At 41.6% G+C, this 27,294-nt stretch overlaps 1 protein-coding gene across 4 annotated transcripts in view; it reads right to left on the bottom strand.

Moving 5' to 3' along the window:
- The window catches only part of EPHA3 (EPH receptor A3), a 309,035-nt gene that overhangs the window by 48,745 nt on the left and 232,996 nt on the right, over positions 1-27,294 (bottom strand). For all 4 annotated transcript variants that reach the window (XM_053308876.1, XM_053308875.1, XM_053308878.1 and 1 more), the window contains 3 exons: positions 23,182-23,284; positions 22,641-22,708; positions 15,223-15,348 (listed from right to left, as the gene is read on the bottom strand). In XM_053308876.1, the coding sequence (XP_053164851.1) occupies positions 15,223-15,348; positions 22,641-22,708; positions 23,182-23,284 (297 nt within the window). The remainder of the gene's footprint in view (positions 1-15,222; positions 15,349-22,640; positions 22,709-23,181; positions 23,285-27,294) is intronic.

Raw genomic sequence — 27,294 nt, 5'->3', positions numbered from 1 at the left:
AATAGCCTCTGAGCAAACACTCGCAGAGTGGCATTAAAATGGTATGCAACAGCATAGCAAAAGGAAATATTTTACATACTGCATATTGCATTGTGTTATATTTTCTTTTGATTGGTTGTAGGTCAAAAGGCCATTCTGTCTGAAAGGTCTGTAGGGTTTTCTTGCATTTTTTCTCTGGCAATTTTGAGATGCTAGCATGCATTCAAGAAACTACAAAGGCTATAACAAGAATTCTGAACAATAAAACCTGACCTCTGCAAGAAGCTACATCTGCCGCTGTACTATATTCAGGGCAAACAGCACTTCTATTCAAATATTAGTATTTGGTTGATACAGTTAGGAAACCCTTAGAAAATCAAGGCATGACACTAGAGCAAAAAGAAAAAGAAATCTTTAAAACAATCAATGTTGCAATAAATATAGTGAAGGCTTGCTGCTGTATTTCCCCACCCCTCCCTTTTTTCTATGTATCTTAATGGTCTTAACAGCTATAAGCTGCTAGTTTCTTACACCTACGGTTCTGTGACAGCCAGATGAGCTTTTATTTATAGTCTGAACAAACTTGGTTGTTAAATCTATGCATTCTTTGCCTGTGAACACACAGTCTGAAGTGTGCACTGGTTTTGATGTCTGATTTTTCAGGAAATGCTGATGTCTGATTTTTTCAGGCTACTTTTTCCTCCCTCTGTACCATTTAGCAGTTTATACTGAAAATAAATTTCATTGATTAATAAAAATACACACACGCTCTGTTTTGTTGATACTTTGCAGTGTCTGTTAGTTTGATTTGCAGAAGTGCTGCACACTAACAAAGCTCTTTGAAGTTACTAAGATCTATGAGATTCACTACACCATTGAAAATAACACCATGCAGTAAAGTCTATTATTCTGTATATGTTGTTTGATATGTAGATTTTTAACTCCCACCATGCCAAGAGTTCTGGGTAGAGAACAATTAGAGTGAAATAAAACAAAGCCTGCAGAATGAAACTGCTGATAAAACAGCCTTGCAATTTCCCTGCTGCCCATGTGGGTCAAAAATGTACAGGAGTGTTCCCAAACGGTAAACTACGCCTGCCCCTTCTCACCATCATTGCTCCCTCTTTGTCTGCTATTTCCATTGCCACAGCTCTACCCCAAGTGCCTCTCCCAGTCATTTAACCTGCAAAGGTACTGGACAACCTTCCAGTGCGCTCTCTATTTTTTTCCATCTGTGTACAGAATGAATTTTGTTCTGGGTGTGTGCACATGCATTCAGAGTGGGACTTTCCTGATTGAGCCTGAGTGGGATCTAAAATTAACTGAGCGGACATCAAAAAATGTGTGCGCATGTGCACATGTGCATGCCTTAGAGGGAATACTGCACCCTTGTGGTATTTCCTCTCCAGTCAAAACACCGTGGTGGTGGTGGTGTTTCTACAGCCTGCAGCAGAGCATAAGGCTATAGAGCTACTATTCTGAATGGGGCCTGAACAGGAATGTAGGCATGACTGAGTGGAGCAGGGTGTGACAAAGCACTTTTTGGCGAAGGAAATCGCAACGGCAGCAGTTTTTCCTGTAATGCTCATAGCCTCATTATTTTAAACTTCTACTATTTACAGAAGCCAAGTTCTGTAGGATGAAGAATTATTTCTGGATGCTATTTTTGCAGTTATGTTTTCAGGAGCTATACTAGACACAACAGTAATCCACAGTTTACCACTGAGAGTCAAACAGGCAAATGGATATATTGGATTTAACTGGGCTGTTTGTAGGCAGGATTGGTCTGTCTATTGTGCTATTGGTCTAGCACAATAGTGAACAGGCACCCAACAAACTTGCTACTCAATCAGCTACACAGTCATATCACACTAGCAGCCTTTTCAGACAGAGCTTTAAATAGGCTTACTTGCAGAACCTGAGACCCTCAGCTGACACTATAAGTAAGAGAAAAGGAACTTCACTTCCAAATTGATTTTAAAATGTACCTCAGTTCTGCTATCTGACCAATATAGTACAGATTTTATAATCAAACTAGCTGGGCCTGGCACAGAGCATCTGTGCCTCTAGTTTACCTTAGCCGTTATCTCTCCCCACCTCCACCCGCTTATTTTTAGCCTGCCACCCAACCTCCCACTGGACGCCTCAGCCCGCCATCTCCTCCAGCTCAGCAGCTCCCACTGCCGACTGCCTTTTCTCGCTGGCCGTCTGTCCATCCGTCCACTTCCTCTGGCCCACCGCTGCGCTCCCTCCCATTGGCCGCTCCGGCCGGCCGCCTGTCCACCCGTAGCGGCTGCCTGCCTGGCCACTGTCTTCTTTGGCTGGCCGCCACCACAGCCGCCATATATTTTTCTCTAGCCCGTCCCATGGCTATCCGGCCGCTCTCCAATCTCGGGAGATCTGCTATGCATGGGGTTAGCCAGGGGTAAGTCTCAGAGAAAGAAATATAAAGATGGCTGAGTCCACAGCCACATATGATAGAGTAATGCAAGTTATAATAATATACTTATGTGAGCAAGACTTACTAGTTTCCTGAAACTCATTGTTATATGGTTATTTAGAATGCATATATATATATTTATAGTAAGAAGCCCTACTATATGCAGCAAATATATTCTAAGTCAGGGATTCTCAAACTTGGGTTCCCGGATGATGATGGACTACACTTCAGCCCTGGCTGGAGATGATGAGATTTGTAGTACAACATCATCTGGGGGCCCAAACTTGAGAAACCTGATAAAAGTCAAATCTAGTGCTTTTGGTTGCGAAGTCTTGGCCGAGTTATGAGCTTATTCATTGACTGCGCTGGGGAAATCGCTAAGCCAGACTGGTCAGTTTACCCAATTGTGTGGTAGGGAAGCAAGGGCCCACCTATCTTTGCCTAATGCCTACCTAGCATGCCTGCCCCACCTCTGACATCCCAGATCTCAATGAATGGGTTACCATTTGACTATGGAACATGAGTTTAAAATCCAAATAAGTTTGAATTTCATGATCAGTATCCCAGTTAAAATCTGGGAATCATCCACATGATCTGGGCAGAGCACACTGGATTTTACACATGTTCACCCTATTGAAATGAATTGCCCGTGCATGTATATCTGGGATATCAAAGGTGGGCCAGGCAAAGCTGGGTAGAATAAAGGTACTCTCTCCTCACCATGCAGTTAGATAAGCAGACCCCCTCTCTCACAGCTTCAGGTCTCTATCTGTGAAATCAGAATCGGGATACTACAAGGGTATTGTGAAGATGTGGGGAAAATGTAAATGTTTGTATCTTCTCAACGCTTCAGGAAAATGTGAGCTACTACTAAAAAATAAAATTATAAAAACACAGGGTTTAAATTATAAAATCTTCAGCTATTCAAATAGTTGACTTGAGATAGTTTGCACTAGATCACTTTGAAAAACATGAGGCTTTAATTTCAAGTCACATGCACACAGTAGGGGAGAACTTTGTTTTCAATTTGGATGTCTGGGAATAGAAATATATAGATAGAGGTTACTAGAACAACTTTACATGATTTAGATCTGTTCAGGGGATACTGGACATTTCTATTAATTTAGGCACTTGCTGCCTCAATCAATTGTGTTTGGTTGAGAATTTGCACAAGATGAGTTGTAGATGCAATTGTTTCTTCCTCTTAGGGAGCTATGCTCTAAATCACAACTCTGCTATGCAAGGGCCTTCCCTGACATCCTATTTCCTGTTCATATAATACAAATGTCTTGTGTAAGCTTTCTGAGTCTTAAGCCCTCATTAATGACAACTGGGCAATCCATCCATGCTAGGCTGAATAGCCCTGTAGGTCTCACAGAAATTCAGGATTTTATGTTAAAAGTATAAGGGATACCTTCATTCAAAGAAGAATTAAATCTCATTTATTTAAAGGAATATAAAAGTATATGTTGACATTTGCATAACATGCTAGGGGAAATAACAGATAATTAGAACTCACATGTTGTATGTTGGTCCAGATACAGGAGTTTGAAATATGTTTACTTACACATGGCATTGTGGAAGCTCCACTAAATCAGTGTGTGTTTGTTAGTTTTGAAATAGTGGTAGCTCAGTCCTTTCTTGGTTTCCACAGCCATGTCTTTGAAGGGGAAATAATAAATATACATGGTAACCAGTGTTCCCTCTAAGAGGGATTCCCAAGAGGCTGTTGACTCTAACTCCCAGAAACCCCAGCAGCAGTGGCGTTTACTTGGGGATTATGGGAGTTGTAGTCAACAACATCTGGGAATCTCTCTTAGAGGGAACACTGATGGTGATTGACATGATATGCAGTGTTATGGAGCCATAAAATGCCCAGAGACACAAGTTTTGGGTGGTATAAAAATATCTTAGTTAAATAAATAAAATAAAGCTGTGCTCCAAGTCTGCTGCGGCCTGCAAAGGCAGCCCCAATGTTATTTTGAAGCAGTGATTGTGGAAGCAGCATTTCTGAAGGTTTATCCATTCAGTGCTGTGCTGGGGACAAAAACAGATGCTTTAGTCCCCAATACAGCACCTGCCTCATCCAGTTTCCCTTTGGGAAGGAGTCAGATGTAATTATTTTTGGCGGGGGACATGATTGAGTTTAATGATAAAGAAGGAAGGCTTTGGACTCAGGGCCCAGATCTTTTGAGAAATTAGTACTGTCCCTGTTTTGCACCTACATAGGTCTAGGGGTGTGCACAAAACTGCCTGGTCCAGTTTGGCTTGAGTTTGAACCAGACTCGGACAGGACTAGTTCAGTTTTGCCCCCTTGAACCCCTAGTTCGATTCGGCTCAGAGGAGTTCACATTTCCCCCCTAAAATCTTTTTTTACTTACCCCCTCTGTGGGGCTTCTCTGAGGCTGCGGGCTGGTCCCTGGAGGTTCCCTCTCCCCCGCTGTGCTCCACGATACCTTAAATCACCTGACTTGGGCAGTCTGGTCCTTTCCAGACCTCTCCCCCATCAGGGTGACCATTTTGGAGGCTGCTGCCATGCACAATCAGCCTCTGTGTGGCCTAGGTCATGACCCAGCCATGCACCCATTGTGCATGTGTGGCATCCTCCAAAATGGCCACCGCAGTGGGGGAAAGGACCAAAAAAGGTTAAAAAACCCCCACCTGAACTGGGCAATTTAAGGCATAACAGAGGCCAGCAGGGGGAGTGGGAACCTCCTGGAATCCCCTGTGGCCTCAGAGAAGCCCCCTGGAGAGGGTAAATAAAATAGTGTGGGTTTAAAAAAAAACAAAAAAACCCTTCAACCCCCCCCCCCCCCCAGTTTGGGGGGTGTTCAGCTCGATGCCGAGTCTTCGAACAGAACCAGTTTGATATCGAACTGGTTTGCACATCCCTACATAGGATTATAAAACAGGAAGTGTCATGTACCTGGCAGGCAACAACACATAACTGATTATATGTTCCAAGCTGGGCAAACCTGATCTAGATGTGGAGTATGAACATAAAATGTGGCTCCTACTATCTCATCCCAGATTCAGTGGAGGCCTTCTATGCTGCATTGTATTTGAACAGTTCCATTTAGATGTGGTGACTATCCTTCATGTTATAGTGTTCACATTTATTCAAGTTCTAGGTAAAAAGAAGTCAGGGAAGAAGATTTCAGAATTAACTAATTAAAAATGGAGAGACACAAGGAGGCCACTAACAACCAGGACAATTTTTTTACAGATCCCGAGTATGCTACTTATCACAACAACAACAACAACTGAAGAAACACAAAGCTCTTGCAGTTCACAAATAGTTGCTGAAGTTTGCACTTCCTGGTCCAATGAACATGAATATTTAAAACAAACAAACAATAATGTAACTGGAATTGTAGAGGAGGAGCACTATTTATGTCTTCTCCAGTATATTACATCTCTCATGATGACAACCATAATCTGGTTAGAAAATATATTTACATAAAATGAAATCTCCACCTCGAAGATTCTAAAAGTGCACAATTCAGGATACCATGAATCTGATAATTTGGACAAAAAATAGGAACCAAAATTTAATGGCTGACATTCTGCACAGTGCAACATGGCTGGTTCTGATCCACCCCGTGCCATGCCGGCCTCTAAAGCAACACCTACGATGCTGTGCAAAAGCATCCTTGTGTTAGTGTAAATTGTGCAGTTGCCCTTGTGCAACAATACTTCCATTATTTCCAATGGAAGTATTGTGGAGCAGGTCCGATTGTGCAATCTATATCTATACATACCATTCTCTAAGGTGTACCTGTGGCTAATCCTGTGCATTGCAGATTTCGCGAGAGTTTGTGAGCAGAAGCACCGTGGTGATTGGGCAGTGGAGATTCCATATGCAGATAGGGAGGAGGAGCCTGTGAGAGCAGAAGCACTATGATGATTGGGCAGTGGGGATTCCATATGCAGATAGGGAGGAAGAGTCTGTGATGATTAAGATCAGTTGGAATGCAACTGTTACTGGTCAGAAGATATTCTTGATTGTAGAGGAGAAGAATCTATCTATCTATCTATCTATCTATCTATCTATCTATCTATCTATCTATCTACAGTGGTCCCTCTACTTACGAAATTAATCCGTTCCGAATGCACATTTGTAAGTCGAAAAATTCGTAAGTCGAAAAGCGGTTTCCCATAGGAATGCATTGGGAACGGATTAATGCGTTCCGGAGCCTAGAAAAAAGACCCAGACCCCCAGTAAGGCTTGCAAACTGCACAGGAACATTTCTTTTCAAGAATAAACAGGCAGTAAACAGGCAGGCAAGTCAAGGAAACCGCATGTAAAATTCGTAAGTCGAGGAAACCCCATCTAAAAATTTGTAAGTCGAAAAAACCGCATCTAAAACTGGATCTAAAACTGCCGTTTGTAACTCGAAAAATGCTTATGTCGAGTAGTTTGTAAGTCGAGGGACCACTGTATCTATCTATCTAAAGGGATAGTGGATAGGAGTCCGTGAAGAGAGGGGTCATGAGGCAAAAAATAGCCCCTTCAGGAGAAAGAGGCTGCTGTGTGAATTAGATGAGGAAACAAGATGAACAAGATCTGTTAACTCAGGAAGGAAGAGAGAGAGAGGGGGGGGTGGGGGGGAAGGAAAGAAAGACAGAGGGGAAGAGCAAGTGGAAGAGAGAGAAAGAAGGAAAGGCAAGGGACAGGCCCAAGCCTGTTAGTGGCCTGAGGGGAACAAGCAGGAGCCTACTGGCAGCAAGGAAGAAACTACTGCTGTTTGGAGCTACCAAGGCCATTGGCAGAGGGAGGCAGGCAGGCAGGCAAGGGATGGGCCTTGGCCTGGGCCTGTCAGCGGCCTGAGAGGAACGAACAGCCATGGCAGTGGTGGCAGCAAGGAAGGGCCTGGTCAAACGCTGCTGCTGCTGCTCCTTTGAGGAGCAGAAGCGGGGCTCAGGTGAGGATGGGGAGGTCTCTGGGGATAGGGGGCTACAGCTTGGCCAATAGGCACCAGCAACACTGCAGCCATGACCAAGAGGGATAAGGGGGATGGAGTAAAGGGATGGAGGGGTGAGGGGGGATGGAAGCAACAGGATGGAGGAGGAGCAGCAGGAGTGTGGCTCAGGTGAGGGTAGAGAAATCTAAGGTGATGCGGGCTGTGACAGGGGTGAGGGGAGCAATCAAGTACTAGCACGCAGATGCTCTGCGCAGGTTAAGCTAGTTTCAAGTATTAACAGGAATATATTTTTGCACAATACCACGGATGTTGCTTTAGATGCCTGCAGTTATGCGAGCGATTCAGAACCACCCGCGTTTCAATGCATATAATGTCAGCCAATATTTTCTAATATGATGGTACCCTTCACAAACAGCCAGTGAAATGCCTTATAAGCCATCTCAAATTTCCAGTGTTCGTGTTCTTGAGATTCTTTTGGAAAACACCTGAATCATAAAACACTTTAAAAGCACCTCTAGGGAATGGGATATATTGGGGTGGGAGGAATGGAATCCTTGTTGTAAATCTAAACAATATAAACACAGATTACAAGATATGTCCTGATTTTAATTAGAGACTGCACAGCACTTTACATCAGTGATTTGATTATGTCAATTGTAAAAGTGACCTGTAGTGGCCATTGTTAAGCACTTGTTAAAGACCCATTTCAATTAATTTTAAATGCTTTAAAAACATTTTAAAGCTTTTAAAATAAAATGTTTTAACATTTATTGCTGCATAGTAAATGGTTAAGATTAGAAACAGCTGTTGAAAACTTTATCAGCACCCTGAGAAGTTTACACTAGTTATAAGACAGTTGGAATGGATATGGTTGGTTTGAATGTATTCACTCGGTATCAGACAAGAATCTTTTGCAGAGAACAGTCTGGGCTAAAGAACTTACATTGCAGCAAGAAATTCATCAGTAATGAACAATACATTCATGGAATCTACTAGCAGTCTCACAACTGGCTTCTAAATGTGTTCTCAATCTCTTTCTCTCTAGTACTGATGCAGAACACTGCACTCTTGTGGGACAAAATAAAAAATATGGTGATTATGAGCACAATTTGACATTATAATAGCTATGAAAGATAATGAACAAGTAAAGTAATAAAGTACTTTAAAAGAACCACACTATTTTTTCTCTTTGTTTTTACAAGACAAACAAGCAAAAACCATATTCCTACAGGAATTTAAATAAACGTAGGAGAAAGAGTTGTGGACAATTAGGATTGTGGATAAGACTTACTAGTCCTTATGTCTGTTTGGAGGGCCAGAGTGCTGGGGACCAGCTGTTTTTTGCTGAAGGGCTGCCTGTAAGCAAGGAAAGCCTACCATTCAAGTGAGTGAGTTAGTAAGATAAGCATCACTAGCACCAAGTTTCCACAAACTGGCTGGCATCTTAATGAAGCACTGGTATAATCGGAGAAGCACCAGTGTAGCATGTGTTCCAGACTACTGCTACAATGGTTCTTATGTATGTGGGAAAGTAAATTCTGACCACCTCTTCTTGCTCCAGAATCCTCGGTGTCTCCTAAAATGTATGCCCCCGAGGGCTATGTGACCTTCAGGGCCATTTTTTGGGTGACATGGAGTGCTTCCTGGGGAAGGGGAAGTAGGTGAAATCCCCCCCTCACTGCTGAGTCAATTAGCTGAACTTTTCAGGAGCACTGGTGCTTTCGGCATTGCAGTGGTGCTGCATTAGTTAGGCTTTCAGTCACTGATTTGAGAAACATTATTACAGGGCCACAAAATACAATCTTGTCAAAGGCACTTGCAAATTCTCTAACATTCTCTAAAACTTCTACAACTTTCATGGGGAAAAGAGGCCAGGCACTCCACAAAAGGATACAAAGTCATAAACTGAACATTAAAAACAGGCAACAGAGAAAAACCAGTGGTTGAACACTTCAGTCTCCGAACACATGCAGTTTCTGGCCTCAGTGTCAGAAGCAAAGAAAGATGGAGCATGAAACTGCTGAACTGGAGTTTTTGTTGACAGATTTAGCATTGTATCTCTTGGTCGGAGGTGGTTAAGATTTTGCACACAGTCATTATCTTGCTTAAGTTATTATATAGTGTAAGCTCCAGGCCAAAAGGATTGGGTGTGCTTTGGCCCATCTACCTGTATGGGACCAAATCAACTCCACTTACAGTGCTAATCTTTTGCTCTCACTTTGTAAAACAGATTCACTCCCACCAAAATGAGTTTCTCTTTACACAAACACATAAATAAAATCTGAGGAAGATTTCATATGGAGGACTTATTGGGTATTCCACACCCATCTGGGGGTGGGTACATACAAGGTGGCTGTCTCTACTGACTCACCTAGTATGTGAGACCCTTCTATGGGACATACACCTGATTCAATATTTATTCCAATTCAAATATCTCTTGAAGATTTCCCTATTTTAGAAGGTATTTAGTTTGTTATTTCTGTCTGGTTGTTCCAGTGTTTTGATTGTTTTAACTGCCCTTTGGTGATGCTCTGATTTCTGTGTTTTAACTTTGTTTTAATTTTTTTGATGGGAACCATATTGATAATGTGGGATAAAAAAGGGTGCTTTTAATTTAAATACATGTATTATATGAAGCTGCTTAAGCTATATACAGGTTTGATCATTCGTGCCTAAAGGTAAAGAGGGCCCTCTGGGAATTACATTTGAGTCCCCTATGAAGACTGCGTTATAGGCATCATACATTATCTTATCAAGTAGGCTATGGTCTTTAAAAGCAAAAGGGACAATATTATATCGAAATCAATATGTCCACTTTTAAAATGCAAGAAACTTTATGTTTCTTCTGCAACATAGTAACACATGCTCTTGCATAATTCACACATTCTGAAGTTATGCTCAGATGATCAATAACATGTCACGGAGCCTTTTGCACTTAAACAAGCAACCCAAATGTTAGTGTTTAAAATCAAACTACTGAGCAAAGGTCATTTGATGGTTGTATGGTGACCAAAATGAAACAAATGTCTGAGCATTCAATTCAGATTCTGATGGATTGGTGTGTAATTTCAACACAACCTTTTAAAGCTAGTGGCTGATATCAAGACTACTTGAGTCTCAAGATCAGATAGAGTACTCAGAAGTTACTCTAAAGGACTATTTAATTTCAACAGGACTATTCAGGAGTGTTTTAATAGGACTATTCAGGAATGTTTTCTATGTTAGCCAGTATCATTGACAACTAAGAGCAGAAATTAAAGCTGATAAGTAGCTAAGTAAAGAAGAAGGAAGAAACCATCCTAAGTAGTATCACTATTAAAGTATTAAATTGATTTCGATATGATACTAATAATCTAAATATGATTCAAATATGATCTAGCATGGAGGCTTCATGCCTGAGTCAAACAGGCTTGATGCTTTTTAGTAACTACTAGAACGCTTCTCCTGGCCTCAGCACTCTGCCCTCCTATTCCCTATAAGGCTTAGTATAGGTCCCAACTGTGGCTAAGGCCCTACTTCTTCTGATATCAATTCCCCTAATATATCCTTAGCCCTGGGGATCCAACAGCTTCAGTGTCTGATGTGTCCAGCGACTCTTACGTGGTTAGGCTGGATCAGTTCGTTTGTGACTCCTGAGGATGTGAAAAAGCTGATTGGAACTGTGCGGCCTACCCACCTGTTCTCTTGACTCTTGCCCGACATGGCTTATATTATCTGGCAGGGGGGTTGTTCTCGAAGGCCTGCTAGAGATCATAAATGCGTTTCTGATGGAAGGTAGGATGCCTCCTAGTCTTAAGGAGGCAATTATTAGACCGCTTCTGAAGAAGTCTATCTTGGATTCCTCAGAGTTGAGCAACTACAAGCCTGTCTCCAACCATCCGTGGCTGGGCAAGGTAATTGAGAGGGTGGTGGCCTCCCAGCTCCAGACAGTCTTGGAGGAAATCCATTTCAAACTGGCTTTCGGGGTGGCTATGGGGTAGAGACTGTCTTGGTCGGGCTGATGGGTGATCTCCAATTGGGAATGGACAGAGGAAGTGTGACTCTGTTGGTCCTTTTGGATCTCTTGGCGGCTTTCAATACTATCGACCATAGTATCCTTCTGGAGCGTCTGAGGGGGATGGGAGTTGGAGGCACTGCTTTGTAGTGGTTCTGCTCCTACCTCTCGGGCAGGTTCCAGATGGTGTCCCTTGGAGACTGCTGTTCTTCAAAATCTGAACTTTTGTATGGTGTCCCTCAGGGCTCTGTATTGTCTCCGATGTTGTTTAACATCTACATGAAACAGCTGGGAGAGATCATTAGGAGATTTGGTGCAGGGTGCTATCAGTATGCTGATGACACCCAAATCTATTTCTCCATGTCAGCATCATTGGGAGATAGCATAACCTCCCTAAATGCCTGCCTGGAGGTGTTGATGGGCTGGATGAGGGATAACAAACTGAGATTGAATCCAGATAAGACGGAGGTACTCATTGTGCGGGGTTGGAACTCGAGAGACGATCTTGATCTGCCTGTTCTGGATGGGGTTACACTTCCCTAGAAGGAACAGGTACTCAGTCTAGGGGTGCTTCTGGATCCAAGCCTCTCCCTGGTCTCCCAGGCTGAGGCAGTGGCCAGAAGTGCCTTCTATCAGCTTCGGCTGATACGCCACCTGCGTCCATTTCTTGAGGTGAACGACCTCAAATCAGTGGTACATCTGCTGGTAACCTCCAGACAGGATTACTGCAATGTGCTCTATTTGGGACTGCCCTTGTATGTAGTCCGGAAACTACAGTTGGTCCAGAATGCGGCAGCCAAGTTGGTCTCTGGGTCATCTCAGAGAGACCATATAACTCCTGTATTGAAGGAGCTATACTGGCTGCCAATATGTTTCCGGGCTATATACAAGGTGTTGGTTATGACCTATAAAACCCTAAATGGCTTGGGCCCTGGGTATTTAAGAGAACGTCTTCTTCGTTATGAACCCTACTGCCTACTGAGATCAGCTGGAGAGTTTCGCCTGCATTTGCCACCGGCTCGTCTGGTGGCCACTCAGGGACGGGCCTTCTCTGCTTCTGCCCCAAGGCTTTGGAATATGCTCCCTAGTGAAATAAAGCCTTTCCATCTCTGACAGCTCTTTAAAAGTCTTTAAAGATGCATCTATTCACCCAGGCTTTTAATTAATATTGTTTTAATGGTTTTAATGCTGTTTTAAAATATTCTTTTAAAATTGTAATGTGTTAAATTTTTGTTTTAACTAATGTTTTACTTTCTGTTTTTATTTTGTTGTAAACCGCCCAGAGACGTAAGTTTTGGGTGGTATAAAAATATGCTAATAAAAACAAACAAACAAACAAACACAAAATAAGTGCCCGGTTCTGTGTCTGCTTGGGCTGCAGGCAGCCTGAGCAGACACACAACTGGGATCCACGATATAAGGGTGTGTTCATATCTTTCTATCTGGTAATGACTCCGAAAAAATTCTTGGGCTACTCCATGGTGCGGCATGGATCAACCACAATCCCAGTGCTTCACTCGAGCAGCCCTATCGCGGTAAAGCTGCTTGTGTGAATAGTCTCAGAGATTAAGTGTCGGGAGTTCCTACCCTGAGAGACAGAGTTCGGTAGCCTGCCAAACGGCAGGGTGCCAAGGGAAGCCGGGGGCTTCAAATGCCAAGGCAACCCCAGTAATTACCTCTCAGGAGTCAGAGAGGACTCGGAGAGATGTGCAACAGCTGCTGGGGATGGGCGGGGACAGCCCAGGAAATGGCAGCTTGGTGGAGAGAGAATAGCCACGATATTAACTCCACAGCTGCAAACGGGTGCAGGGATATTAAGGAAGAAGGTGGTGTTAGAGACCAAGTCCCTTTTGGGAGCCAGGGGCTGGCTGGCTACTACACTGGCCCAGCCAGGGAAGATGGAGCAGATTGGAAGCGGGGAGGAGTGTCTGAAAATGCAGGGCTCTATTTCAGCCAGGGGCTGCCGAGGATGAGAAGATCAGCCAGGATGAGCATGTTGGTCTGACTGTCTCCCGGGGATGAGCTCAGGCCTTTTTGCTCCCACTGATAGGAGAAGAAGGGAATGAATGAACTTCTCTCTTTCACCAGCTCTGAGGCTGTGCCCACGCCTAGAATTTAGTACTGGAGGGCAGAAAGGTTGCCTTGGAGAATTCCTCGCCCCAGGAATGCTGACATTAAGAAATTCCTATCCATAGCTGTGGAATGTCACAGAGTACAATTTACTCTCCACTGTCCTTTTCCTAGAAGCTGAAGGTCCTGAAAACTTTCATACAGTTAATTATGGTGTGGCTTGGCTTTATTGGATCACTAGAGCCCTATGTAGAAGTTATTGAAATTGTGGATTGTCTAGTTAGTTACATCTGTTCCAGATTAGTTCTTGTCTAGTGTAAGTTGTAGACAAATTGCACAGCGCATGGGTCAATGTGTTGCACCATGTGTTTCACAACAGGCTGTGAAACACTTTATGTGACCTTGTATACATCCCACAGTTGTGCAATATTGCAGAGCACCGTAACTTCCCACAGCTCTGGAAACTTCTGCAAAGTGTGCAGCTTCTCTCATTGTGCCAGTGCAACACCACAATGCATTCCAGCCACTGAACCTAGGTACAGCAACCACATTTTCAATAACATAATGGGTAAGCCCATGAAACTGAAGAAAGCCCTGTGAAATTTAGGACCAACAGAAGGAAGTACTTTTTCACACAGCACATAATTCATCTATGGAATTCTCTGCCATGAGATGTGGTGATGGCCACTAGCTTGGATGGCTTTAAAAAGGGGCTTAGAAAAATTCATGGAGGACAGGTCTATCAATAGCTACTAGTCTGGTGGCTATAGGTCACCTCCAGCCTCAGAGGCAAGATGCCTCTAAATGCCAGGTACAGGGGAGCAACAGCAAGAGACAGGGCATGCCCTCACCAGGCATCTGATGGGCCACTGTGTGAATCAGGATGCTGGACTAGATAGGCCTTGGGCCTGATCCAGCAGGGCTGTTCTTATCTATATAGAGCATAGGTAAATACTGTAAGTATTACCACAATTATAGTGAATGACAGGGAGTGAATAGTCTAATATTTATACTATTTCACGTATACAGCAAATACATCGTTCCAGAGATTGCTAGAGAGACCGTACTGTCTGAGCTCAACACAGATCTAATCCAATACATCTCAAGTTATTAAGTAACACAATGTTTTGTGGCAATAGTGTATACATGAAGAAAAAGAACTGGACAGACATGGTACTTGGAAAATACCCTTCAAACAGGCAATTTGAAGAGGCAGTACTGAAGAACACAAATGATCTTGCTGATGTTTAGGTTATGCTTTACCTAAAATAAATATGGAACTGGACAGTCAGTTCTGTTAGCCAGAACCATTTTGCTCAATTCAGCATGCAAATCCCAAAACCGTTTTTATCAACTATCTGTTCAAAAGCTTTCTTAACCAAAATATTTGAATATGAAAGGTGCAACCGCAGATGATACACTGAGGGCCAAACAAGAAGTGGAATTAAATACAGTTTCATCCTTATGATTTATTATTGTTATTATTATTGCAAGCATATGGCCACGATCCAGATCAGTACTATGGTATGGGGGCAGTTTTAACCCTTTCTTTGTGCTGCAGACATTTCAAAAAGCTTCCTGAAAGCTTCTATGTACACCAGAGGGGAAGCAATTTGTGCCCACAGCTGCTTCAGGGCCAATTTCTGTGGCATGGAAGAAAGGGTTAAAACTTCTCCACATGTTACAATCCAAAACACACCGAGCATCTATTTTTAAAAAAGTGGGGGGGGGGGAGGTGTGATTGCCCTAGCTTAGTTTGACTCTGAAAATAGACAGTTATGATTCACATGGGAGGACATTATGAGTATCCTTACCTGCCCCAACAACCTTGTCAATGGCTATGCTAGTAGAATCTAGTTCCTTGGCAAATTCGTGTACAGCTTGATTGGGATCTTCATATGTATGTGGATCGACGTATGTTCTAAGGCCTGGGAGCTTCACTATTTAAAAAACAAAGCTTAAATTAAAAAACAACAACAATCCACTACTGAATACACCTTCAGTAAAAGAATTCATATACACAAAAGCAAAAGTGTTGTTGAAAATAACCACCGCAAACTAAAAAGAAACCACAGTATAGCAAAAATACAAGATTAATTGAGACCTAACATTTTGGTAGCAAAGCATGATGTGATCTCACCCCATTTCAACATTGCAAGGGGGGGAAATGTGTCCTTAATTCTTCATCAGACCTCCTAGGTTTGGAAGAAAGGTTTAGGCCATCTTCCAGCAGAACACAGCAAATGTAGTTCAATATAAGTATATGAAAAGTGATGTACACTTGGAAAAAAAATCCTAACCAGACTTCATCAACTTATATGTAAAGAGCTTGGATTAGCTAATGAAAACATCAACTCAGTGTACAGCGATAGTGAAAACAGCAAATGCTTTGCAGGGGTTTTAGAGGAGAACTAAGAATAAAACAGTCAGTATAGTGATATTTCTATATGAAAGTATGGTACAGTCACATCTGGATTGTGTTACCCTATCTCAAACCCTATCATAGAGAGAGAAAAGGTGCAGAAAAGGGTGATCAAAACAATGAAGAGCTCAGAGAAGCTTCCTTTCAAGGAAAGGCTTTGGGTTTTGTTTTTTTTTGTTTGGAGAAAGTATCAATAAGGGCCAAAACAGAAGAAACATGGGAGATCTGTGAAGGGGCATTGCTAAAAATAGTTTATTTAACTAAAAATAAATAGTAGGAGAGGGGCAGGAAGAAAAAGTAAAACTGAACAGGGGCAGCAGCACTGGGAGGCAATTAAATGTGCTTTTCTCCTGATCTAAATTGGCCTTTCAAGGAACATATAGAATATAGCTAATTTTCTCCTGATCTATATGAAAGGATCATATAGGGGTGTGTATAGGTATGTTTCCCTAGTGGGGCAATATTTCAATTGGGAAAATAAGGAAAATTGTTAACTGCCTGGTACCACTGCCCCAGTTCATTTCGGGGTCCCAGTCCAGATCGTCTTCCTGTCCTATAGCCACCTTTTACTTAAGATTCCCCAGTGTTTTATTTTATTGAGATTTCCCACATCTCATTATTTTTAGTCCTAAGAGGTCATATGAGTTTTAGAAAACTATGGGTGTTATGGAGAAACTCTCTTCATGTGCCTTCTCTGATTGGGAAGTTGGCGGCCAGTAAAAACCATAGATCATGGTCCCTAGAATCATGGATATCTTCTGTATCCAATTCTAGCCATTTTTTTCAGGTCATCCATCCCTTCTTCCTCTTGGTCTTTTCCCTGTTACTGCAGCTTTGCTTCTAGCATTAGTTGTGGTATTTGATAATTTACTTCTCTGAGGATATGTCCACAATACTCCAGTTTATGTCTTTTTATTGTCTGTATTGTTTATGTGTTTTTGCTTTTCAAAGTACTTTTTCATTTCTTGTTCTACTGGTCCATTTAATCTTGAGTATTCTTCTTAGACACCACATCTCAAAGGCTTCCAGTTTCTTATGTGCTTCTTTCTTGATGGTCCAGGTTTTACATCCATACAGGCACTTTTACACACAGCAGGCTTTACCGTGAGTTTACTGGGAGGCTTTACTGCAAACTCCAAGTTGTCCAAAAACCCCGACTCAAATAGTGGATTTTTTTTTTACACTGGATATAAATCAGGCTACATTTGAACGGGCTGTGAAAAACCCAAATTATGTGTGAACTGTTCCCTGATAACTCGCAGGGACTTTGGGATAATTTGGCCGATATGAAAATGCACCCCCTCCATTCCGAGGAGATGCGAGTTAAAGGACTTTAAAAGCCATGTGTGAAAAACTTCTGGGAGAAGAAACCAGATGTACTGTAGCATTTCATCATTCTGATTCTTAGTTGAAAATCTAGTTTACTCTCACAGAGGAAGATCTTCATGTGGTTACATTTTGTTCTTGCTTGTCCTATGAAGCTTTGGATTTCTTTTACTTGGTCATTATCATGATAAATTTCCCCCCCTAGATAACAGTAATTTCCCACTTGGTCTAGATTTTTGTTCTTGTATTGTATTTTGAAGGAAGTTCTCATTTTACTTATACACATTGTTTTAGCCTTTTTTGCAATTATTTTAAGGCCCATTCGTTCACTTTTTGTTGTTATTTCTGTGACTATGTTTTTTTTAGGTCTTCCTGGGAAGTAGCCAAAATGACTGTTATCAGCATATCTTAAGTTGTTAATGTTGACACCATTTATTTTAATTCCCTCATCCATTTCAACTAAAGTGCATTATTTTCACCAAATAGAGATGAAAGAGAAACTGGATAGAGATAAAAGTGCTTTCTCTCCCATAACACTGTGTCAGCATTGTAGTGATGATTTCCCCATCATTCCTAAAGGGAGAAGTGTCACTACAGTGCTAATACAGTTCTTAGTAGCTACAGTGCTTCTATGTGCTAACTAGCAGTGAGGACAGGGTTTGAAATGACACAGAACCAGCATATGTGCCCCACACTTGGGTCATCAGGGCCAAGGTAATTTGGGAGCCTGGACTTAAAGGCCTCCCCCCCCGCCCCCGTTGCAAGTTAATTATCATTTTTTAACACATAGGTTCTTGAGGGCACAAACCACACTACCGAGGACAGATTAAAGATGGTTTCCCACAACCCAGGGTGTGTGGAGGCTCTGGACCTTGGCCCTGAAGTCCAGGGGTAAGTCACCTCTGATCAGAGCTCTGTGCAGTATGTAAGCCAATACTTCTTCGCACAATGTATAGTAACATTATGAAATTCATTTTCACCAGATGTGATAATGAAATCCTTAGATAGCATTGAAGTGGCACAAGACAAATTCAGAAAGGTTAGGTCTTAGCCATGATGGTTAAATGAAGTATCCATGTTCAGAGGCAGTGTATCTGTAGCATTCAGGCTCTGTATGTGGGCTTTCTAGAAGCATCTAGTTGGCCATTGTTGGAAGCAAAATACTGTTTCGCCTATACCACATCCAAAAGGACTCTTCTTGTGTTCTTTCTTTACTAGTACCAAGCTACCCCCACAATAATTTAATCAAATTGTTAACTGTCCTTCCTTGAGTTTTGGGAAATCTAATGTTAAAATCTAGGAACTTGAAATACCTGCAAGCTAGTTTTAGTGCTAACTGCCTCCAACACATGTCAAGAATCACATTTGGAACACATGGGTTTGTTTCACACAATACGAATGCTGAAGGTGTTTCCTACAAGTCTGTGGTGGTTAAAGTAACATTGACAATAAAACCTCCTGAATTGCTGCAGCAATTAAAAACATGCAGAGTCCTGCTGGCAGCATATTGCCATGGGTTAAAAGTCTTGTAAATGCTCCTTGCCATCGAAGCTGGTTGCATGTTACAGACTCCGTTCTGCCCCTAATAAAAAGACAACAGCTATTTAAAGACCTCTGGTTAGTGGGACCTTTTGCTGCTGATTTCCCTTTTCATGCTGACTCCAGAGGCTCTGTGTCATCGGGTGACTGGAGACCACAAGGAGAATAATCCTTCCACATCAATTACTAAAGAGCCGTCCATATAGTAAGTGTGTTCTGTCATAAGCAGCAGATAATAAACACATGCACATGTGTTAAGCTCCCCTACTTTACAGCTCCTTCTGTGTGAGCGGCATCATTTTCAATTCTATTTTACCAGCATGAATTGCCCTACGGATAGCAAAGGAGTAGAAAGGGCTAGGCCAGGCACGGGCAAACAGAGATGATTGGAGGAGGTAAAATATATTTCTACTCCTTTGAAGTGATATTATAGGATTTGAAATAAGGCTGCAGGGAACAGTTCACGGCTGAGGCTTTTTCGCAAGCAATTCAAAATCAACTGACTGAAATAAACCAGCTTCTATGGGCTAAAGTGCAGAAACTTTATTACAGTCCCAGAAGTTATTATTCTGTCGCAGCAAACCCACGAGAATTTTACTTCAACTTTTACTAGTGTTGAAACTACCTCCAAAAGAGTGCCTCGCACTGTTGGGTTTACACTTATCCAGTGGTAACTGGGAGTTTAAAAAAAAAAGGTTAGCCTTGGAAGGTCACACACACACACACACACACACACACACACACACACACCTTGTGTGAATAGTGCTGAAAGATACACATTAATATACCGATTATTTCCGTTACTAATGCATTTCAGCATTATCCCAACAGGGCTTGAATGGATTATACTTTGGCTGACATGATTAGAAAGGCAACTCACCAAGAACATAACTGTTGTGACATCTGTGAATGTCCCGACTCTCCTAGTATGTCCCTTCTTTGTACAAAGGAGGGCTGTTTGTTCAAACAGCTACACTACACATGTTCCAAACATTAGTTTAAATTTGTATTTTGAGTTTACATCAGAGCGGCCATTTGGGCAAACCAAACAACTCCACATGATAACAGGACAGGTCAGAAAAATGTTTTGATGTCTTTGTGTGCTTGGCACATGGGCCGGTAAAGTCCCGTATCAGCTCTCTCTAAAAAAGGGTCTTTAAAATGACCCTTAGGACACACCTGTTTTCTCAGGCTTTTAATTAAAACTGATTTTAAACTGTTTGATTGTTTTTATCCTGTGGAATTATTTTAATTGTTTCATTCTGTGAACTGTTTTTAATTGTTTCTGTGAAAGTGTTTTAATCGGTATTTTAAATGTATTGTAATTTTGATAATGTACACTACCTACAGATGCATATATCAGGTGGCATATAAATATGGTAAACAAACAAACCAACAAACAAATGATATGTCTTTTTATAGGAGCAAAATCTTCAATGTGGTCCATTCACGAAAAAGGAGTAGAAGATCAGGATTTATCAGTGTTTGACTCAATAACCTGTTTTAAATATCAGAAGTACACCCTGGAATATGTTAAACAAGTCAAACAGAGGGCTGACTCTGAATATGTTCACAATACACTTATATCACTTCTTAATAAATTTACAGGTTGAAGCTTGGCTTTTAGCTTGGCTTGACTATAAAGACCTCTCACCTTTATTTTTGCATAATAAGCTTTATGAATAAACCATGAATGTGTCAATCAACAATGACATTTGCTATAGAAGTATTTAATAATGAAGATACCATGGAAATAAAATATAAATTAAATAAGCAGTTTAAAGAAATTCAATTTGGGAAATATTGCCAGAAATAAAAAGCACCTTAAGAGCAATGCTATGGTTTTTTGTGTGACCCATCACTCCTTTTCAGAATGGATTCTCAAGTATCTGAAGGTTTTGGATTGCTTTCTTTACATTATAGTATAAGCATTATTGTGGAAAGTCAAAGCAGAAAAACTAAAGTGGTTGAATCCACAGGAATTTAACTACTGTGACTAATTTAGAAATGGTGATCGTGACATTCCACTGTACACGGGTAGGGGGAACAATTTTTGACCTGTTATTTGTCCATGGCACTTTTAAAATGGCTGTTTCTGTTTTATAACCTAATTAAATTTGAATAATGAAGGCCTCATGATGTGGGGCACATATTACGAAATGAGTAGCTTAAGCCCAGTGTGTTAACTGTCAGTGTGAAGCCTGAGGTAGCTGGATATTACAGCTTGCATGTTTGCAATAAAGAAACTACAGCCACATTCCTATGGGAAAGGGTCTAGAGAAAAACTGTTTGGCCCAACACAAGCATAATTAGGTTGAGGTTTTAATTTCAGCAACCACATACAAACTATACAGAAAGACCCTGCTAATGTTTATTGTCACTCAAGTTGCATTATAGAAGGGATAAAGTTAAAACACCCTACAAAACCTGAAACATGCAATACATGCAAATATACCTATTCAGCATTAGATCCAATAAATATTAAGCCTGGCTTAACATAAACACAAGGACACTCCAAAATCATAATTTTTTTTAAAAGGTGTTCTGTAGTTTAGGTTGGGGTGCACAGGTTGCCACCCACTTCCAGATTGGCATTCTGGAGATATCTGAAAAATATGGGGGAAAGACGTATATCGGCAGAGGGGGGAATATCCAGGGATAGCTTCCGTTGGAGTTGACAATCCTAGGGGTGAAAATAACTTCACCCAGTGTCTAAAAGCTGTTTGCTGTATGCACGTGGTACCCCAGAATTATGTGAATTCTGTTGGGCAGATAGTTTGCAATGTCACAGCGCTCCTTTACAGTTTATGGGAAGGGCGTGATTAGGCAAAAATGCCCTTTCCCAGACTAAAGAATATCCATCTTTTCAATCCTTAACTGTCATACCATTTTTATTTTACAATAAGGGAGCACAGGTAATATCCATCCAGAAGACACAAAACCACTCAGAGATGCAAGTTTTCGGCAGTATAGAAATATTTTTAAAATATATATAAATATCCTGAACTGTGGTTAGCAGTTAAGAGAAGTTAGTGAGAGATCCAGCTCAGTATTCAGTGACAGTGCCTAACCAAGACCACACGCAACAGGCGTTCCTGTTTTGAGAAACTGTTTCCACATTTCTGAGAACAATTCAGGATTATTAGAGTAATGTATCCCTACTCAACTCTAAAATAACGTTTCACAAGAAAAGAAAATGATGGTTTTAAAACAAGAAGCCTGGAATTCATATTTTAATAACTACTTCTACTTCTGATCGTAAGGAAGTACAAAGGATACCTGAGAAGTAGGTAATGCTCAGTACAGGCATATAACTATGGTTTAACCTGAAGAGCCACAGGTGGGAATGAAGGGTTTGACCAAAAAAAACACCAAAAAACACCCTAATGTTCCTTGATGGTCCTAGCCTTTGGAATATGACACCCATCAGTTGGAAGGAGAAGAAGAAAACAGCCGGAGCCTTGCCACTTGAACTTAGAGGGACAGAAAGAGAAAGAGAGAATGAGTTGAGAACTGTGAGTTGGCTGACTTTAAAGCACTGGAGTTTCTCTTACTGTCTTCTGCTGAAGTGTTCAGTTGCTCCCAATATCCTAGGTTTCTATATGTTTAAATAAAAGAACTATTACAAGAAACAGCAAGTCTCTAGGGTACTTGCACCCAAAAGGCCCTAAATCCTGTAGTGCTATCCCTGGTTTTTATTGCTTGAATAAGTGGGGAACATGTAAGAGTATTATTGAGATTATTAGGAGTGTTACCAATCTCACGTATCACTTAAGCACAACCCAACACATTGTTTCCTTTTTTGGGAAAATGGAGAAAGAGGGAAAGGGCGTAGACAAAAGTGGATTAAAAAGCTGGACCAAGTATTAATTAGGGAAGAGATCTTTTTTTAACTACATAGAAATTTGGTTAACACAATAAATGTATTACTTGTTTGTAACTTACAATGCCCATTGCCAAAATACAGCCTCTTCTCATCAGCACCATGTTTTGACTTGCTATGGCCACAGAATCTGCAAGCAAGGGGAAGAAGAAAAAACCAACCCTCAGAAATCTAACATTTTATATACTGCTTGCATGTACAAACAGAACAAAATATGTTCCCTGAACAATTAACTACCTGTTAGAAACTTTAATGCCATTTACATTCTCTATATCCTACGGAGCCGAGGTATGTTCTGCGGGAATTAGAGGAAATTGGCTAATGAGACGATATGTTGATTTTTGACCCTTCCAGTTTAATTTTACAGTCGCTTGAGAATGTGTTTATAGCTGCTTTTAACAAGTCCTGCAGACCTATGCTACTATTGTTAGCAGCCTCATTACTGTGTGTAGCTGGGTCCTGACTTCCTGCTCAACAGATGGAGGCCTAACAGGGTAAGCCTGGCCATTCCTGTTCATGGCAGTGTCTAAGTGACAGAGCTTATGATTCTGAAGCCGCAATGAAGGAATGGAGATAGATGTGTAAAATAAATTATGAACTAACCTCCCAATCAGGATGTAAACCACAATTGTGAGCAGAATAATTGCTACTGCAGCTGAAACAGCAATCATTACAACCTGGCTATTCTCGCTGGAGATGGAGAAAGCTAGAAGTTAAAGGAAATAAACATGAGTAAAAAAAAATGCATTAAACATATCACTGCTGACAAATGCAGGCAGCAGATAGGTGAAGTCATTACATCATTTGTTCTTAACTTGGAAATGACTTCCTGCCCAGTTTGAGCGATTCACATTTTTTTTACCATGGAAAAGTGCTCCTACGGATCTATTTACAATGGTTAAAGAAAATAAAAGATCCTATTCATCAGGATCATTAGGATTATTCATTATGATCATTAGTTTTTAATGATGATTTAAAACTATACTGTTACAGTATGATTTTTAAGTGCAAAAGTCTAGTATGATAGATTAAAGAGTTCAATGGTTCAACATTTCATTAGCAATTTTCTCTAGTATGTGGCTTACAGCATTTTCATACATGAAACTCAAGGAGAAGAAACATTATATTATAAACATTATATTATAAACTCAAGGAGAAGAAACATTATAGCAATTTATTTCCAAACAAATTGCTACCTGCCAGGAAGAAGTTTCTATTTTTATTCTTATTTTCCCCTGAAGAAGAGGTTTTCCCTCAAAGCATATTGGGACCTTATTTGAAAATAAACTGCTGTACCATTTCTTCTTCTCCTATTGGTATTTCCATTGTGGGGCCACCCCTTCTGACCATTTCCATCAGATCTGTGAAACTAAATAAACTTTGTTCTGATACAGCCCCAAATATGAATGAAAAAATCACACTGGCTATAATGCAAGTTGACCTTGCCTTTAATTCTGTCCAATAATATTTTTTATAATCAATGGAACCAAAATGTGCTCAATCTTGGCGGGATCATGTCCAAAGAAGTATGCAAAGGCAATGAATTCAAATTTCATCCACACCAAAAAGGCATGAGGCAATAAAATACTAACAACGGTTATAGGAGAAAAGGCCAGAGAAACAGGTCAGAAAATAGTCTTTCATCCCCGCTGCCCCACTAAAATTCAGGATGATTATTCCCTGGCTCTGAGCAGCATATCAGATCAATGTATATCCCTGCTTCTCTTTGCCAGCCCCCGTGGGGTCAGGGTCATCTCCAACAGCCACAAGCCATTCAGTCCTTGAGGTTGGTGCAGTCCTTGAAGACTTCACCAATGGTGCTCACCAATCAGCCCTACACCTTCTCCCTGCTCACACTGAACCTATCAATTGTGACCTATCTAAAAGGTAACAGAATGGAGTAGGCTCCCCAACCCAGCCATTCTATCCGGGAGCAAAATATTCCTACTTGCCCTCCACCCCCCACCAGTATGACCGGCAAAGCCCATTCTGTGATGAAGGAGGAAGGAAGGAAAGCCATCACATAGAAGACTGACACACCAGCAGGGAGGTGTGCTCAGCTGACTAACCAAACCCCACCGTGTGCCATGTGTCCCAATCTTGTGTCTTCTCCCAGCACTGGACGAGGCAAAGGCACTGATCATGGTATAATGCTGGGGAATGGAATTATTCTGAACATTCTTGGAACAAAAAGATACCTGGCAACTGGGCTGGGATCTCCCCCTACTTGGAGGCTGGCTGGGCCCGCCACTTTGCAGCCTGAGTAGGGTGGGGCTGGCTGGCCTCCCCTAAGTGGATAGAATGTCACAGTCGTGAAAATGTCCAGACTTAGAGCCAGGCTGAATCAACACCCAGATGATTCAAGGTCTGCCCACCCTGTGGAGGGCAGTTCTCCTTATGAGGCGGTACACGGTACATGGGTGGTACATGCACTTTATTGGTATGTTCCTCACTGCAGGTTAATTGAAAATTTAATTTACAGAAGTGGGCCTAGTTCTTCCAATCTTACATGTCCTGTCATTATTGGGGCTTGGGTGTGCAATGGAATTAGTCTGAAAATTCTTGGAACACAAAGATACCCAAATTCAACTGATGATTACAAAGTGACCAAATCAAATCTGTTCCAAAAGAATGCTAGTATAGTAAGTAATAATTGCCTTCCATCTGTTCTGTAAAGCTATTTCTCACCTTTATTCCATTCATCTGCCAATGGCATCTACATACATATTTGTTCAAGTCAGAACAACACAAAAACATATTTCTTTGACATATGCTCCCATAAATTATATCATGAATGATGTCCAATACTCTCGGTGCATCATACAATTTATTTCAAAGGCCAAAGGGTCAACATAATAGCCATTTGTTAACTAAAAATAAGGAGCTCAGCTACTTTCGAGAAAGGGCTGGAATTTTTAAAAGCTCACCAATCTCAAAAATTCAAACATGTCAAGTGCAAGATTGCTTGGCTTGCTGTTAAATTTCTCTGTTTACTTTTGAGACTTTATACTCTTCAAACAGAGCATTTCTTAAACCTCAGACATTCAGGTCCTGTGAGAAGTCTTTAAGCAAAAGTTACCACCAGTTATATCTGAAGTATAATCTACGTTATGCCATAACTTTGGAATTTCTCCCATCCACCTCAAAATGTGTACGACTGACAAATTCATCAGTGCTAACTACTAGATGGTCACATGCTTGCTAAATGGTCACATGGTTGAGACCATTAAGCCATGCAAATCCCTTCAGGAAGATTATTAAAGGAAGATACTCTCAGATATAATCATTTGAGCAGGAGTGCCCAAAGATAAGCATTTAATTTTTAAAACAGAGAATCAGATTATCTAATTAAAGGGTCTGCAGCCCTAAAGTGGCTCTTTAAAAAAAGACATTAAGGCTGTTCTCACAAGCAGCCTAACACAGGCCATGGCAGCACAGCCTGGGTTAGGCTGCTTGTGTGGAGCGCTGGGATTGCTCCAGATCCTGCCCAGCCTAACCCTACTCTAAAGCCAGACTTTTAGCCACGGTTAAGGGCATGAGTGTGCCCTTAACCCGGGCTGCCAGGAATGTGTGTTTGCTTGGGCTGCTTGCAGCCCGAACAGAAATGGGCACCTAGAGCGCCCATCTGACATGGGAATCCCTCAATGAACTGCACTCATTGTGTGGAGCATTGTGGGATTCCTGGAGGCTAGGATAGCCTCTGAAAAACTGCACAGCTCCCAGGAGCACCACTTGTTAAGGATGTGAATGAACCAGTTCGGAGGCCCTTTTGACGTGCCTCTGAACTGGTTCGAACCCCGGCTGGTTCAAGGGTTCGACGTCAAGGGGGGGCCTTAAGGGCAGGGGAGGATGCACTTACCCCCCTGCCGTATTTCCCCCGCTGGTGCACATAGTTGCAGCTACTACTTCTGGTTACTTCCGGACGTCAGAATGGGGCAGCAGGGAGGTTTGCTGCTGCCCCAATGGGCTTTTAGGGAATTGTGCACTGGCAAGGAAAACGCGGTGGTGGTGGTGGGGGGGTAGGTGCATCCTCCCCCGCCCTTAAAGCCACCCCTTCCTGTCGAACCAGTCCCCACCAGTTCCGTGCACATCCCTATTGGTCGTGTGCGTGGCCATGCCCCACAGCAAGGAGGGCACGTAAAACATCAGGGGGAAAGGAAAGTTCAATCTTTGTGAAATATGGCCAATCTTTGTGAAATATATGCATATTTGACTCATTATTTATTTTGGGGTTTTCAGGCATCTTTCTTCAAGGTAGTTCTTCCAGGGATCTTTTCAGCACTCAGTCTGCAATTAATTTGTCAGGGCAAGAATCATGAATGCGTGGCAGGTATGTTGTGCGAGTACTTATGGGTCATTGTCTAGGACATTACAAATTATAGATATTCAACCTCAATGCATGACTGTGCCAGCATAGCATAGTGGTTAGAGTGTTGGACCAGGACCGGGAAGACCCAGTTTCAAATCCCCATTCAACCATGAAACTCACGGGGTGACTCTGAGCCAGTCATGTATCTCTCAGCCTAACCTGCCTCACAGGGCTGTTCTGAGGATAAAAATAACCATGTAACCTCTGAGCTCCTTGGAGGAAGAGCAGGATATAAATGTAAATAAATAAGTAAGTAAGTAAGTAAGTAAATAAATAAATAAATAACCTCCCTTCCCCACTGTACTGCTAAAATATGGGGACACTCATTATGATGTCATGCCAATTTG

The sequence above is a fragment of the Hemicordylus capensis genome, chromosome 3 (assembly GCF_027244095.1).
Source record: "Hemicordylus capensis ecotype Gifberg chromosome 3, rHemCap1.1.pri, whole genome shotgun sequence".
Taxonomy (NCBI): domain Eukaryota; kingdom Metazoa; phylum Chordata; class Lepidosauria; order Squamata; family Cordylidae; genus Hemicordylus; species Hemicordylus capensis.
This window is presented reverse-complemented; position numbering and strand designations above follow the sequence as displayed.